This window comes from Dendrobates tinctorius, unplaced genomic scaffold (genome assembly GCF_039654945.1).
Source record: "Dendrobates tinctorius isolate UK_male_01 unplaced genomic scaffold, ASM3965494v1 ptg000257l, whole genome shotgun sequence".
NCBI classification, from domain to species: Eukaryota; Metazoa; Chordata; class Amphibia; order Anura; family Dendrobatidae; genus Dendrobates; species Dendrobates tinctorius.
The window spans coordinates 4,851,548-4,865,059 of NW_027361924.1; the positions used below are offsets into that span (position 1 = coordinate 4,851,548).

A 13,512-nucleotide genomic window follows, 5' to 3' on the forward strand; every position below is an offset into this window, starting at 1 on the left:
CCACGGCCCTGCCACACATCCATCCCTGCCCTGCCGGGCCACGGAAGAATGGTCTTGCTTGAAGCCGGTCCCTGGTGCAAAAAAGGTTGGGGAGCACTGTCCTAGAATACATTCTCTGTATTTTGCTAATTCGTACCCTTTGTGCCTCTTTGGCAGTGAAGCTTGTAGATCATCTCTGTATTTTGTGCCAGTTTTACGTCTGTGTTAAGCCTCCTGTAATTCATCACCGTATCGGCGGCCTCGTGCCATTTGGCCAGTGTCCAGTGCCAGTTACATAACACGGTTGTTGTCCCCTCCAATATTTCGGTAATTCCCTTTGCGTTATTTGCAGTGATGCTTCTTGTTTTGGACTTTGTGTCCGGCGATCGTGATATTCAGATACTCGGTGTCGTCCAAACCCAATACCCGGTGATTTGGTGCAGATTGCTCGTTATTACTTTGTGTGCGGGAATGTTTTGCACAGATTTTTGTTTTCTGTTACATCAGTCTGCATGGAAGCTGTGAACAGAAAACAATTCTAATTATTGTAATTTGTGATGTTCTGCAAAGTTCCCGTATGTTACTTATTTAATTTACAATGTAGCAAAACGGAAGTGAAATGTTTGTATAACAGTCGCCATTCTGGAAGAGTTGCTGGTATTTGTAGTTGTTTTTTATTTTGTGACTGTAAGAAGCGCGGCTCACCTCCTGCATCCTCCCTGATACCTGCAGCGTCGGTCGCTAGTTTTATAACGTTCCTCTCTCTATAATTATGAAGTGGGTGGAGGTCGGGCGTCTCGCGGTCCTCGTCGCGTTCGTTGTTGTTTCTTTTCCTTCTTGCTAATTTAGCTTTGGATTAATATGAAAATGAAAAAAAATAAAGCGCTCAACCCATCTCCATAGAGGTGCCGGGCCCCCGCTGTGTAAAAATGGGTAATTAGGTTAAATGAGAATTTAATTACAGCCCATGCTGGACGCGGTGTTTCTGGGCAGATGCCGCCTGTTTGCTCTGTGATGTTTCTGAGCTCTGTCATACATGGCTCCGCTGTCGTATCTGACCCTCGCGGAAATAGACCCTGCAGAGCATTGTCTGTGCGGGGCAGATCGGTGCCAAGAAGCAGATGGTGCTGAACCCGGCTGAGTGTACCGCTCCTAAGTGTATGTTACGCGCTGAAATGATCCGTGGCAAAGCAGGAACTCGGGAGCTTGCACTCTACTGAGGGGTCCGCAAAGTCGCCTGCAGAATTTGGACTCTTCTTGAAATTTACATTCTGATGTTTTAATATTGGCGCCATAATGCATTAACGTTTCTGCAGAACTCAGAGCTGAAATCTCCAAAAAGCCGAATATTGAGTGCAGCTCTGGGGTATAATACAGGATGTAACTCAGGATCAGTAATGTAATGTATGCACACAGTGACTGCACCAGCAGAATAGTGAGTGCAGCTCTGGGGTACAATACAGGAGGTAACTCCGGATCAGTAATGTATGTACACAGTGACTGCACCAGCAGAATAGTGAGTGCAGCTCTGGAGTATAATACAGGATGTAACTCAGGATCAGTAATGTAATGTATGTACACAGCGACTGCACCAGCAGAATAGTGAGTGCAGCTCCGGAGTATAATACAGGATGTAACTCAGGATCAGTAATGTAATGTATGTACACAGTGACTGCACCAGCAGAATAGTGAGTGCAGCTCTGGGGTATAATACAGGAAGTAACTCAGGATCAGTAATGTAATGTATGTACACAGCGACTGCACCAGCAGAATAGTGAGTGCAGCTCTGGGGTATAATACAGGATGTAACTCAGGATCAGTAATGTAATGTATGTACACAGTGACTGCACCAGCAGAATAGTGAGTGCAGCTCTGGGGTATAATACAGGAGGTAACTCAGGATCAGTAATGTAATGTATGTACACAGCGACTGCACCAGCAGAATAGTGAGTGCAGCTCCGGAGTATAATACAGGATGTAACTCAGGATATGTAATGTATGTACACAGTGACTGCACCAGCAGAATAGTGAGTGCAGCTCTGGGGTATAATGCAGGATGTAACTCAGGATCAGTAATGTATGTACACAGTGACTGCACCAGCAGAATAGTGAGTGCAGCTCTGGAATATAATACAGGATGTAACTCAGGATCAGTAATGTAATGTATGTACACAGTGACTGCACCAGCAGAATAGTGAGTGCAGCTCTGGAGTATAATACAGGATGTAACTCAGGATCAGTAATGTATGTACACAGTGACTGCACCAGCAGAATAGTGAGTGCAGCTCTGGAGTATAATACAGGATGTAACTCAGGATCAGTAATGTAATGTATGTACACAGTGACTGCACCAGCAGAATAGTGAGTGCAGCTCTGGGGTATAATACAGGATGTAACTCAGGATCAGTAATGTAATGTATGTACACAGTGACTGCACCAGAAGAATAGTGAGGGCAGCTCTGGAGTATAATACAGGAGGTAACTCGGGATCAGTACATGATCGGCAGTATTGTGTCCACCGTACCGGTTGTGCCCATGTAGTGTAGTTTCTGGTGCTGTTGTTCTCGCTGTGTAGTCCTTTCTCGTGCTCGGGTGTTATCATCGCGGAGTCTAATCTGTCCCACGGAGTTGATTGTTTTTCAGCCTTTCCCTGTGGCTGCCAGCAGTGAATTATCCCCCTGTATGGATGAAAGCTCGTCTGTCCTTTTATAATGTTCCTCCTGCTGTAACTGATCGGTGTAAACAGTAGTATTGTATACGGCTGAGCAGATGAGAACTTCGGACATCTCGGTTTATCTTTCCTCTAATAAATTTTATAAAGTTTCTAATTGAAATCAAAGCAATTGGCTTTTAAAGGGGAATTGACAGCGGCAGTGACTCAAGATATATGGAAATATAAAGACAACATAGCCGTGAATATTGCAAAAGGATTGTATGTGATGCTTCCATAAAGGACTCTGAGGGTCCAGTGTGGGCAGATGTGCTCACACAGACACAGAAGTGTTTTATTTATTTTTATTTAATAAAACAACCTTTCATTTTGGTTTGAAAATATATTGAAAAACTGGGAATAATTTCCAAGTGTATATGAAATGGGGTAGAAAATCAAATTCCAACATTTTTTTTTTTTCTACTTTTATTTTTTATACAGAGTTCATTGCAAGATGAATTCCCCCAGTCCATTCGATTTATGGCAATACCAAACTCAAATTGTTTGTCGTTTTTTTTTTTTTTTTATATACTTATTTAAAGCTGTAAGAAGTTAGCAAGGCAAAAAATATTATATATATATAATATAATATAATAATTTTATACACATGTGAAAAGGAAAGACAAAAATAAAGTCTGGGGGGGTCTGTCGCCATATTTTTGAGACCTCTAATATTTTCATTTTTCAATATATGGAATTCGGGAGAGAAGGCTTTTTTTTTTCATCCCTTTCCACTGTATTTGTGGCTTTTTCAAGTTTGTTTTTTTCCCTTTACTTTATTGTTTTTATTAACTTTCCATTTTGCGTTTTACAGAGAGGCCGATGTCACATATAGTGTTTTTTTTTTTTTTGTTTTTTTTTTGTTTTTTTTTTAAGATGGAATAAAAGGAATTATAGAAAGTAAATCAATAAAAATGTGAATAATTTTTTTTTTTTTTTTTTTTTAAGTCCCTTTGATGTTCAGCCTGTTAGGAGTTGTAGTTTTCTGGCAGGACCTCAGGTTTGCAGCATTTTGGGAGTTAACGGCACGTTCCACATAGCGATATGGCTAGCAATATTGCTGTAACGTCACCGATTTTGTGACGCAGCAGCGATATCACTATGTGTGATACCTCCGACCGCTCCCCCGCTGATCGCGCGAGATCGTCTTGGACCATTTCTCGTCGGGCGCTTCCTGCTGTGGCGACGAGCGACGCGTGGACTCGGGCGGGAGGACGTCAGGATCGCCTCATCTGACAGGTAAGTAGCGACTCCCGACCCCTGCTATGTCACTGGTGAGATCTGCCTGTGTGGCAGCTCACTAGCGACCACTTAGCGATGCACCCGCGATCCTGACCGGGTCGTATCGTGGTTGGGATCGCTGGTGCATCGCTAAGTGTAACGGTACCCTTATACTCTTAAGAAGATCCCTAGATTTGTAGCTCCAAATAAGCTGGACGTCGTCAGAGCGTTATTATTTTATCCTCCAGACAGATAAGATTAGGGAGCCTTATATATTTGTGGACAGTAACGTCTATTGTGAAGTGTCACATATCAGACGACCCAACATCAAAGAGCCGAGATCCTATCGGGGTGGCGCGAGACACCCAAAGAATCACACGCCGATCCTTTTATGTAACGCTGCACTGGAAAACCACAGATGGGAGGAGCGTGGACGGTAAGAAAGGCGTCCAACCTGACGGGTGTTATTATGTAACGGCAGGTCAGTATCTGCCTTCTATATGTACTCCTCATGTAGTACACCATGGAGGGTGAGGGGCCGGAGGTCATAAACCTGGGGGTTGGGGGGCAGCTGACGGCAAGGGGCCGGTAGTCCTACATCAGAGGGGCGAGGGGTTGGAGGACATACACCGGGAAACTCCAGGAGCTGGAGGTTGGGAGGGGCCGGGGGTCATAGACTTTAGGATGAGGCGCTAGAGTTCATATGCCAGGGGGCGGAGGGACGAAGACCATACACCAGGGGATTATGGGTCGGAGGTTATACACCGAAGGGGGTTGAGGGTTTGGAGGTCATACACTGGGTGAGGGTGCAAGGGGTCAGAGGTCATATACATGGTGGAGGGGCAAGGTGTCAGAGGTCGTATACATGGTGGAGTGGCAAGGCGCTGAAGATTATACACGGGAGGGGGGTTTGAGTCCAAAGAAAAAAGTGATTTTATTTTAGTTGTTCAATACAAAAAGTGCCTCTCCTCTATTCTATAGTCTTTACACACAGAGTGATCTATGTCACGGGTTTATTTCTGGTAATGTTGATGATTATGGCTTACAGCCAATGAGAACTCGTAATTTATCAGTAGATTAGAATACTTTATAACACCAGCTTGAAAAATGATTGTATCATCATCATCATCATCAAAAAGTGAATGTCTTTCAGGACTTGGCCCCTGTCCACGCTGCCAATAGTACCAATACCTGGTGTAAAAACAACAGTATCACTGGGCTTGATTGGCAGCAAATGCACCTGACCTTAACCCCATAGAGAATCTATGGAGTATTGTCAGGAGGAAGATGAGAGACACCAGACCCAACAATGCAGACGAGCTGAAGGCTGCTATCAAAGCAACCTGGGCTTCCATAACCCCTCAGCAGTGCCACAGGCTGATCGCCTCCATGCCACGCCGCATTGATGCAGTAACTGATGCAGAAGGAGCCGCAACCAAGTACTGAGTGCATTTACTGATGATACATTTCAGAAGGACAACATTTCAGATTTTACAATCATTTTTCAAGCCAGTGCTATAAAGTATTCTAATATTACTGAGATAACGACTTTTGGGTTTTCATTGGCTGTAAGCCATAATCATCAACATTACCAGAAATAAACCCGTGACATAGATCACTCTGTGTGTAATGACTCTATAAAATGTATATTGCATTGAAGAACTGAAATAAATTCACTTTCTGATGATATTCTAATTTTGTGAGAAGCTCCTGTACATTGGGGGGTGATGGGCTGGAGATTGTACATGGGATGCACGCACCCTGATGTTGTTCACCAGTGGGGGGGGGGATGGAGGTTATACATCACATAACCTTCTAAATGGAAGTAGTTTAATAGTATCCTGGCAGCATGAGTTGTCTCTTCCTTCACCTGATGCCTGCTGAGCACCAGTGCCCCCCATACAGCAGATGGCACCCTCCCGATCCAGAGTCGGCACCGGCCCCCTGTATGTGACCTTCTTTCATGCAGAAAGCAAACAGCGCAGGTTATGACAAAGTGCAGTAATGTGTCTGATAAGAGACCCACGAGGTGTGTTGTGTCTGCAGAGCTCGGAGCGTGGTGCCGCACAGCACTCTGATAACCTCTTCAGTCTTAATAAAAGTCGGCGGTGTAAAAATTGCACGCTTTTTGGAGACAGCTGGTTCGGGATGGGTGCCCTGTAGATTAGACCAACTTTGTTTTTGCTCTACAGCCCTATTATGTTTTCCTTGCCAGTTATAGTTTACACACCAGTTAGTATTTCTGAAAATCTGGTTGGCAGCCATTGCGGACAATTATTTGGCTGCCTGCATTGGTTGTCAACTTGGAAGATGACCAATATGTTTTATACCCAGTGTGCATGTCCATATTCCCCTCGCTTCTCAGGTCACATCAGGCCTAATGTTTTGTTTGCAGATCTGCAATGTACACAACCATTATGTGTGATCGGAAACTCGCGGCTCCTAATGTGCGGGTGGAAGGAGTGATCACTTCGGTCTGGTATTCCCTTGCAGTAGTCATCACTTACATGGGGTCTAATAAGGTTGCGAGCGTTCATTTTAGCAGAAAAGCTGAAAGATTTTTTATTTTTTTGTAACATTTAACCCTTTCCTAACAGAGGGCAAAGTTAGTTATATATTGCGCACCATCCTTTTCTACCTATACTCTAATACAGCAGTACATACTTTATAAAACAAGCGATTGCTTCAGGTTCCCGAAGGCTACTGTAAAATAAAATTATTTTTTAAAGATAGTAAATATGTAAAAATTTTGAATTTCCCAAGAAATTGAAAAAAAAATTAGCCTGCGGTATTGCTGCTTCAGGAAAAGTCCAGTCTATGAAAGTATTACCGTAAATAAAGAAACTAAAAAAAATCGAATTGGCAGAATTGCTGTTTTCGTGTTACTGGACCTTCCTCTCACACGCCCCACACCCAAAATAATGCAATAAAATCATTTAACACATGTTATGTACCCTAGAATAATATAAAAAAAAGTCAGCTCGCCACATAAAAAACAAATACCGGACTTGGCAATTACCAACGTAAAATGTCTCAGAAAATTTTTTTTTTTGTCCTTTTTACTCTAGTTTTGTAAAAAAAAAATATATTTATATTTTTTTTACGTATGTTATATGATACAATAAATGGTGAAACTGAAACTTGTCTTGCAAAATACGAGCCCTTATGGTGGCATAAAACTAAAAAAGTTATGGCTCTTGGAAGAGGGGGAGGATAAAAGCACAAAAATTATTATTTTTGTTTCTCCTGTCTAAGGCTAATTTCACATTTGCGTTTTTTTGCACTGCATGCGCAGTGCAAGCGCGCATAAAGAGCGCATCATGTGTTTTTATGCGTTTTCTTGTTTTTTGCGCATGGTTTTTGCAAAAAAAAACCCGCATGCGCACATCAGCGCTCCCATAGACTTTAATGTGTTTTTGGGTGAATTTCGTGCGCATGCGTTTTTTTAAAGACAGGTCGGATGCACAAAAAATGCAACAGGATGCATTTTGTGCGCCCGGGCGCACACTACAAAAAAAACGCATGCGCGTGCAAACGCATGACAATGCACGCCCATGTTAAGTATAGGGAAAAAAACGCATGCGCATTTATGCGCAAAAAGCGCAAGTGTGAAAGTAGCCTTAAATTTTGCTTAATAAGATACTAAGAGAAAGATGTGCTTTAGAGACATACAGCTGTCAATCATAGGGTGACCTCCTCATCGATAAATCCTATTGGCTCCTGTGTAAAAGGGAGGAGGAGCTTAGCAGCAGTCATATGATCACAACTGCAGCCTTGCAGCTGTGGGTCCCGGGTTCAAATCCCACCAAGGACAATATCTGAAAGGAGTTTGTATGTTCTCCTCGTGTTTGTGTGGGTTTCCTCCGGGTTCTCCGGTTTCCTCCCACACTCCAAAGACATACTGATAGGGAATCCAGACTGTGAGCCCCATCAGGGACAGTGATGATGATGTCTGTGAAGCGCTATGGAATTAGTAGCACTATATAAATGAGTAAAATTAATAAAATTACTCATCTCAGCTGGCTTTATTAAGCCGATTTATTAATTAGATTTTTTTTTTCCAATTGGAGAGTAATTCTGGAGAAAAAAATCCAAATAATAGTATCTTTAATGTGCCTAAAATACAGCCATGACGGTCTGAACCCCTCTTCTTCTCAAGTAACGGACCGCAGAATGTCCCTTGCACATATGCATTACACTTTTTACAGTCTTTAGACAAAAAAAAAAAAATCAAGAACTCGTTGACCTCGGGAGGACGGAGATCTGGAATTGGTTCAACAGTGAGATTTATGGAAGAACTCCTGGTTGGATAATGACTAGATGGCCTCTATATTGTGGAAATTCAGAGAAGCCTGGAGCTCGGGATCAACCCAAACTCAATAGCTCCTATTATTGTTTTCTCTACATCCTGTACTGGGGGTGAAGATATAGATTGTACTTGCTGGAAAATGCCTGTAACACAGAATGCTGGCTGCTCGAGGGAGGGCATGGGCGGGGCTTTAACTATGCAGGGGTGGAGCTTACCACTCCTAACTCTTAATTTTTAGCTGTTGTAAGGGGCCACCGCACGGGTGTCTACCATGTATGTCATCTTTAATAATAGACACAAATTCCTGCCCGGTTTCCTTTATGCCTTCTGCTAGCTGGGGTATTAGTCAGTATTTTGGAGGGGGGGGTTCTCATCGTGTTTTGCTTTCTGTTCTCTGACAAGTGTCTCTCTGATTATTTTTCCAGCTTCACAGAAGCTATTTCCAGCCAGCCGCACTTGTGGTTTCTGAAGAGGCCAGAATTCTATTACCTTGGAGTGGCGCTGGTGGCGTGCGGCGCCGTGCTCGTTATCACCAGCTTCCTGGCGCTGGGATTTGTTGGAACCTATCTCGGTAATTTTTTCTTCATTTCTGAAATCTGCTTTTGTGCATGACAGATTTGTAGCTGGTATTGACAGCTGTCCGGCGGAGGAAGCCCCATGTGGTGTCAGAGTAGACGTATATCGCTGCCCGCTCCAGACACATCACATTCTGTAAATGCTGGATTGCAGGGGAGAGGGGACTCTGACGTAGGAAACTAAGGAATAATTTCAGCAATTCTAGTTCCTGCTAAATTATTTGAAGGAAAAGATTCAATTCTCCTAGTCCGGTATTCTCACTTTGTGCGTTAGTTATACCCGTCAGTTCAATGTTAGTGTAAACTTCTGCAAACTCTTGTGGAAAAAGTGAACTATAAAAATCTCTGTCCGTTTTTGAGTTTACAGCTCCGATGTAAACTGTCTTTCCATGTATACAGACTTTTAACAAACCTTTTGAACTTCTTAGCTGCATACATTTATTTATGGATTATTCCCCCCAAAACATTCACTGTTGATGGGTCAGTGCTCGGCATTCTCCGGCATTCCCGTAGTTGGTGAATAGTGTGGAAGTTCAGCATACATCCCCCCCCCCCCCATGCTCCATTCAATGTATCCCATACATCCTGGCAGAGAAGCACTCCTGCAGGTGAGAACGTATCCCATACATCCTGGCAGAGAAGCACTTCTGCAGGTGAGAACGTATCCCAGACATCCTGGTAGAGAAGCACTCCTGCAGGTGAGAACGTATCCCAGACATCCTGGTAGAGAAGCACTCCTGCAGGTGAGAACGTATCCCATACACTCCTGCAGGTGAGAACGTATCCCAGACATCCTGGCAGAGAAGCACTCCTGCAGGTGAGAACGTTTCCATACTTCCTGGCAGAGAAGCACTTCTGTAGCTGAGAGCGTATTTGATGCATCCTGGCAGAGAAGCGCTTCTACAGGTAATAATAATACATTTTATTTTTATAGCGCCGACATATTCCGCAGCACTTTACATTTCAGAGGGGATTTGTACAGACAATAGACATTACAGCATAACAATAATCACATAGATCATAACAGATACCAAGAGGAATGAGGGCCCTGCTCGCAAGCTTACAGTCTGAGGAAAGAGGTAGACACGAAGGTGGGTGGTAACAGTTGCCCTGATTGTATGGACCAGCCATAATGTTAAGTGTGTAACAGTACAGACGCAGAGGGCTAATGGATGCATAAAGCATGTGGGAACATGATGTGGGAAATCTGGTTATGGTAAAACTTTTGGCTGTGCCACACAGGGATGGATTAGGTTAATGTGTTGAGGCGGTAGGCCAGTCTGAATAAATGCGTTTTCAGGGCACGCTTAAACTTGTGGGGATACAGGTGGGAACGTATCCCATACATCCTGGCAGAGAAGCACTCCTGCAGCTGAGAATGTATCCGACGCATCCTGTAGAGAGGCACTCCTGCAGTTGAGAATGTATCCCATACATCCTGGCAGAGAAGCACTTCTGCAGGTGAGAACGTATCCCAGACATCCTGGTAGAGAAGCACTCCTGCAGGTGAGAACGTATCCCAGACATCCTGGTAGAGAAGCACTCCTGCAGGTGAGAACGTATCCCATACATCCTGGCAGAGAAGCACTCCTGCAGGTGAGAACGTATCCCAGACATCCTGGCAGAGAAGCACTCCTGCAGGTGAGAACGTATCCCATACATCCTGGCAGAGAAGCACTCCTGCAGGTGAGAACATATCCCAGACATCCTGGCAGAGAAGCACTCCTGCAGTTGAGATCAGTAAATAAAAAGCTATAACGAATCAGTCTTTGCATAATTTAGCATAACAACTAGTATAACATTTAAAAATAAAATGAATAAATTGTTTCTTTTCTAAATTATTATGCCTGTAAGGGGTTCACCTAGTGTTATGGATTTGGCAACTGTCATTATATTTAAAAAGTAAATAAAGTTTTCTTAAATAACTGTGCCCAACAAGGGGTTAATCTAGTGTTACGGATTTCCCTTGCGTACAGATTTTTTTAAATGCTTCAACCTGGGATCAGCCGATAAATATTTACTCAAAATATAGGAAAAAAAAAAGCAGACTGGGTTCACTATTTTTATTTTTTTTCTTTCCCAGCAGCTTGTTGGTGTGACTCCATTCCAGCTGAATGTGATTCGCACGTTCGGGTTATGAGACGGCACATTTCACAGTAATCATGTCGTGTCCCATACATTAGCCTCGGATGAGCGGCCCTCTGCCCTCTGCAGAATGGCCGCTCACACTGACAGCTTCTCCTAAACAGACGCCCGCTATGTATACAGTCCATGGCTCGTCTCCTCTGCATCCCTGCGTCATTGGCCGGGCGCGAACTGCAAGGCACACAATGACCTTTCTCAGCGAGCAGAGGCTGGAGATTTAGTGGGTTTTTTTTTTTCCTCCTGTTTTCCACCGTTTGGGTCTGGGACTAGAGGTCCTATTTGTATAAGAGGTGAAATAAACAAAAAGGGAATTTATTTATAAAAAAAAAAAAAAAAAATTTCCTTAGTATGGCATTATTCCCTCGCTTGCGTGTCAATGACGAATATTCATCGTTGTATGGGGAGATCGTTACAAAAAAAAAAATAATAAGGCATAATAAAACTGCAAAAGAGCAAGATAGCGTTATAAAAAGCAAAAAACTATAGCCCTTTTCATCCTGATCTTCCTGGTTCAGAAGTGCATTGCATAGGTCTGTTGCATTTGGGGGTCTGTGGATAGTGTCACATCTCTTATGGGCGTTGGGTCACATTTTATCTATGTGAAGAACAAAGAATTTCACCAATAGCTACTAAAGTTAAACAAAAATATTCATGCTGCCATTCTGTTCCTCCTGGGAGGGATAAGCGGGGGCGTTGCCCATAGCCACCAATCAAGTGTCTCCTTGTCAGACTGCTGAGAAATGAAAACTACAATCTGATTGGATAAAGTGATACAATGGGCATCGCCCCCGCTTAACACTTTTGTTAACTTTCCCTTACTTTTCGGACTTTTCATTGTGGCTTTTCTCTTATTTCTCGTCTTTTTTTTTTTTTTGGCTTTTTCGTTATTTTTTTATGTAACGGGATGTGGTGGCGTATTTGACTTTGAGGTATGCGTTTCTCGGTAAATGATGTAACACAAGGCTGTTGACAGCCTGAAGGCACAGAGCATAACCAGAACCTCTAAGAAGTAGGAAGTAATAGTCTGCAAAAACATAGCTCACCTCTGTCCCCCAGCCAATGGGGGTCCGCCCATGCTCCTGTAATCTGGGCCAAGCCCAAACTTTCCTAGGCTGTAAGTCAACAAAAAATGAATTTGGTTCCTTGGAATATGCGATGAGCGGCGAAGCAAAGCTGGTCTGTGACAAGGAGCAAACCCAAACATCCCGCTCATACACAGAGGTCATAGGAAATGAAGTATGGCAGGAGTGACGCTGTCCAGGACCGGCGATCGGGAATGGGTCAGGCATCGAAATTATATGTCACACGAAAATATTTGCTTGATGTAGAATGTGTGGAAAAATATAGTGAAAATATGTATCCACCGGCAGATCTGGACATCAGTGAGAGCCAGCAGCCCCTCTACCACGTCTCAAAATATACCAAAGTGCATTAAAGTACAAAGGTTCGTCCGGATCAACATTTTTTATTTTTTCTTAAGGGGACATTGCTAGGAAATGTTCTGCAAACAGAAAACCAGACTATGCCTCCAGCTGTCAACTTGCCCTAGTTAGAGCAAGGATGTGTCGGATACATCCCTGGCCACAGAAGTGATATTTTTTTTTTTTTTACTAGTATGTATCGTATATGTCGTAAGCTGCAGAAGTGCTTCTCTTTCAGGATATATTGGATATGTTCACAGCTGCAGGAGTGCTTCTCTACCAGGACGCATCAGATACGTCCTCTGCTACGGTAGTGCTTCTCTACCAGGATGTATTGGATACATCCTCAGCTGCAGGAGTGCTTCTCTACCAGGATGTATCGGATACATCCTCAGCTGCAGGAGTGCTTCTCTACCAGGATGTATGGGATACATCCTCAGCTGGAGGAGTGCTTCTCTACCAGGATGTATTGGATACGTTGACAGCTGAAGGAGTGCTTCTTTACCAGGATGTATCGGATACATCCTCAGCTGCAGGAGTGCTTCTCTACCAGGATGTATCAGATACGTCCTCTGCTACGGTAGTGCTTCTCTACCAGGATGTATGGGATACATCCTCAGCTGCAGGAGTGCTTCTCTACCAGGATGTATCGGATACATCCTCAGCTGCAGGAGTGCTTCTCTACCAAGATGTAATGGGATACATCCTCAGCTGGAGGAGTGCTTCTCTACCAGGATGTATCGGATACATCCTCAGCTGCCGGAGTGCTTCTCTGCCAGGATGTATCGAATACATCCTCAGCTGCAGGAGTGCTTCTCTACCAGGATGTATGGGATACATCCTCAGCTGCAGGAGTGCTTCTCTACCAGGATGTATGGGATACATCCTCAGCTGCAGGAGTGCTTCTCTACCAGGATGTATGGGATACATCCTCAGCTGGAGGAGTGCTTCTCTACCAGGATGTATTGGATATGTTCACAGCTGAAGGAGTGCTTCTTTACCAGGATGTATCGGATACATCCTCAGCTGCAGGAGTGCTTCTCTACCAGGATGTATCAGATACGTCCTCTGCTACGGTAGTGCTTCTCTACCAGGATGTATGGGATACATCCTCAGCTGCAGGAGTGCTTCTCTACCAGGATGTATCGGATA

At 43.7% G+C, this 13,512-nt stretch overlaps 1 protein-coding gene across 7 annotated transcripts in view; it reads left to right on the forward strand.

Annotated features, from left to right (window-relative positions):
• PEMT (phosphatidylethanolamine N-methyltransferase) overlaps positions 1-13,512 on the forward strand; it is a 68,242-nt gene that overhangs the window by 18,847 nt on the left and 35,883 nt on the right. For 5 of the 7 annotated variants that reach the window (XM_073558500.1, XM_073558501.1, XM_073558499.1 and 2 more), the window contains one exon: positions 8,645-8,790. The exons of the other annotated variants lie outside the window; for them this stretch is intronic. In XM_073558500.1, the coding sequence (XP_073414601.1) occupies positions 8,645-8,790 (146 nt within the window). The remainder of the gene's footprint in view (positions 1-8,644; positions 8,791-13,512) is intronic. 7 annotated transcript variants of the gene reach the window in all.